This window comes from Helianthus annuus, chromosome 9 (genome assembly GCF_002127325.2).
Source record: "Helianthus annuus cultivar XRQ/B chromosome 9, HanXRQr2.0-SUNRISE, whole genome shotgun sequence".
NCBI classification, from domain to species: domain Eukaryota; kingdom Viridiplantae; phylum Streptophyta; class Magnoliopsida; order Asterales; family Asteraceae; genus Helianthus; species Helianthus annuus.
The window spans coordinates 171,972,673-171,975,630 of NC_035441.2; the positions used below are offsets into that span (position 1 = coordinate 171,972,673).

At 42.0% G+C, this 2,958-nt stretch overlaps 1 protein-coding gene across 1 annotated transcript; it reads right to left on the bottom strand.

Moving 5' to 3' along the window:
- Positions 1-829: 829 nt before the first annotated feature.
- On the bottom strand, positions 830-2,722 carry LOC110879558 (aldehyde oxidase GLOX1-like). The gene has a single exon (XM_022128030.2). The coding sequence runs from the start codon at positions 2,678-2,680 to the stop codon at positions 1,055-1,057; it is 1,626 nt and encodes a 541-aa protein (XP_021983722.1). The 5' UTR covers positions 2,681-2,722; the 3' UTR covers positions 830-1,054.
- Positions 2,723-2,958: the final 236 nt, after the last annotated feature.

Below are 2,958 nucleotides of genomic sequence, written 5' to 3' on the forward strand. Positions count from 1 at the left end.
TTCTAGATTTGGGACCACTTTATATTCCTGGGTTGGAATATTGCCAATTGAATACTGTAGTTTACATTTCATGTCTTTAGCGTACTAAACGAAACTCTATCCGAAAATTCCCTACACATTATACCGATTAGTTGCCGGGCTTGGCAAACGAGGTACTAGTTAATATCGCTATTAGGTTCAACAAACAAACCTCACACCGTGCTGGGAGCCAGGCGTGAACTTTCGACCTTGACTTTATATCAATGATGATATACATTGATACGGGGCACAACAACTTACAACTGTCAAGTATTCGGTACTACACAGTTTAGTAGCTTAACCGTGGGTTAGCTACCCATGATATGTTTTAATAAACTAATGTATTTAAAACTTACTTACCTTTAAAACAGAAAGTGTGAACTCACCAACCTTTGTTGATACACTTGTGCATGCTTTGCAGTTTACATTAGGTACAGCATGGGTGCTTGCATCATTTGTAGTATCGTCACTAGCAATAGACTATTGGCTTTCCACATGTGGATTTTGAGGGTGTGACAATCTAGGTATGGCCTTTCCATCACAAATGAAGTTTTTACCATGTTAGAAAATACTGATTATAAAAAGTCTTTACAATAAATTAGTAAGTCGCGCAAAAAATGTGAAGTAAATATTTATAAATCGATTAAAAGCAATTTAGAAAAACGTGTAGAAGAATTAAGAAACAACTATTTAAAAAATTAATACAGTTGAATAAAACTTATGGCAGAATCGAGATAATTGTATTAAAAAATTAACAAATTTGCTTCGGAGGTGACAAAGAACCAAAGGAAACTATGCTAACATTTATGACTACGCTAGAAATGTGACCTGCTGATTAGATCTTTTAGTTGATAGGAGAGGTAACGATTTCATGAATTGGCAAACAAACAATCTCGATATGCCAATTTATTAGGTCACATATACAATTGAAATATATCGACAACAAATAAATGTTCCCAAAGGGAAAAACTTGAAAATGCAATAAATAAACCATAAACAACTGCGGGAGCAAAACCACTAGTGCTTTGGATGATGTTTATCGTTGCATTCGGACCCAAATGCCCGAGCTTGGAATTTCTTTATGAACCACATACAGTAGATAATGACCCGCGGGTGCAAAGTTACCCGATGGAGGTGCCGTCACACCTACTCTATAGGTAGACCTTCCGAGAGCTTTGGTAGAGTTAGCGCTGTCGAGAACCAACAACCTTTGATTCATAGATAACGAGTGTGTGTTAAATGAAGGAGACACGATTGTCACGCTGACCGAATTCAGATCTACAGGTCCTGGTACCGTAAATGTAACAGCGATCCGTTTTCCATAGCGTATCTTAGTTTTAGTCTTGGGTGATAAAATCCTGGGGCGTGAAGAAGAAGAGCTTGGATCCAAATAAGAAGGAGAAAATGCCTCCAGGCTTAGTTCGGTTGGATAAAGCACGTTGGTGAACACATATTTGTCGTGAGGGTTGCTTCCACCAACAAGAACCCGACCATCTCGCAGTAGGACCGCTGTGGAATGGTACACTCTTGGTTTTGTGCTTGGATTTTGCACCTCAAATCTAGACCCAATTTGGTTATCAGGTCTATAAGTTACAGGGCTGAGAACGGGGTTCCTACCAAGCTCCCACCCGGCAACCCCTGCTGAGGCACCGTTGATGATCAAGACATGGCCGTTGGGAAGCAACAACATGTCACCCATGACTCGAGCCAAAGGCATTGTTTCCATGACCCACTGAGAATTGGGGTCGGATATTCTAATCCGCCCGCAGGTATCTAATGCTCCGTCAAATCTTCCATTATTTGCATTAGCAAATGCTCCTTTGGGCGCGCCCCAACAAACCAACACTTCAACGGATTCGGCAACCCCCTCTTTCATTCTCAAAGGGAGTAGTACCGCAGAGCCAGTGCTCGGGTAGTTCCTTGGTTGCCCGCCGGGCATTGTCGGGTAGGTCTTGACAACTTGGTTCTTAGAGTAGTTGAATAAAATGGCACGGTTATTGGCGAAAACAAACAAGTTCCCGTCTGGATAGAGAAACACAAATGGGTATAAATTATTCTCAACATTGGGGTCATTCGTCTGGACCAAAAACGGAAAGCTGGGAGAGTTCTCAGTGGCCGACATCTTTGGGTAGAATTCATAGTTAAATGCCTGACGACCGCCGATGATAATTTGTCGCCCGTCAGGCAATAGGTGATTTGTTGCATACCACCTCTGTTGGTTCAACCCATTTGATATCTCTTGCCAGTCACATGTGGCACATGATTTATAAATCCTGACCCTACGGTAACCCTCAGCCCATCCTCCGGTCTGGACTAAGCTGCCGTCAGGCATTAATGTTCCTGAGGAACACCATACGTTGGTGAGCACCATGAGCGGTCGTATAGTATTGGAACCGACATCATACTCGACGGAGTGGGCAGAGCAGTCGGTGGAGTTAGGGCGGCACTTGCCATTTGGAAGAGAGATGTTGGAGATTCCAAAGTCGGTACGATCATACATTACAACACGGTCGTTGGGAAGGAGCTGCATGTGCATGGCTGAGATGCCAATGCTTGGGAGGAGGACGGACCATGATCCACCAGCAGCAGCTGGACACAATGGGGCATGAAGGAGGAGGATAACTGAAAGGAGAAGATGGTGATAGAGGAGGGTGCTGGTCATGATATTTCCAGTTGATGTTTGTTCTTTCTTTTTTTGGATTGTTAGTCAGGTTATTGTGTGTGCTGGATATGATGTGATGATGGAGATTGCTCCCTTTAAATACTAGTTCATGCACTCCAAAGTCAATGAGTTAAATATATATAGTTTCTAGTTCCGTTAAAAAGTTAATTTGTATCTTTCAACATGTTAATGCTATGTTTGTTGGTGTGTAGTATTAAAATCATTAAGATGTTGGGTTCAGTTCATCAGCTTAATCATTGACCTTAGAAGTAATGATT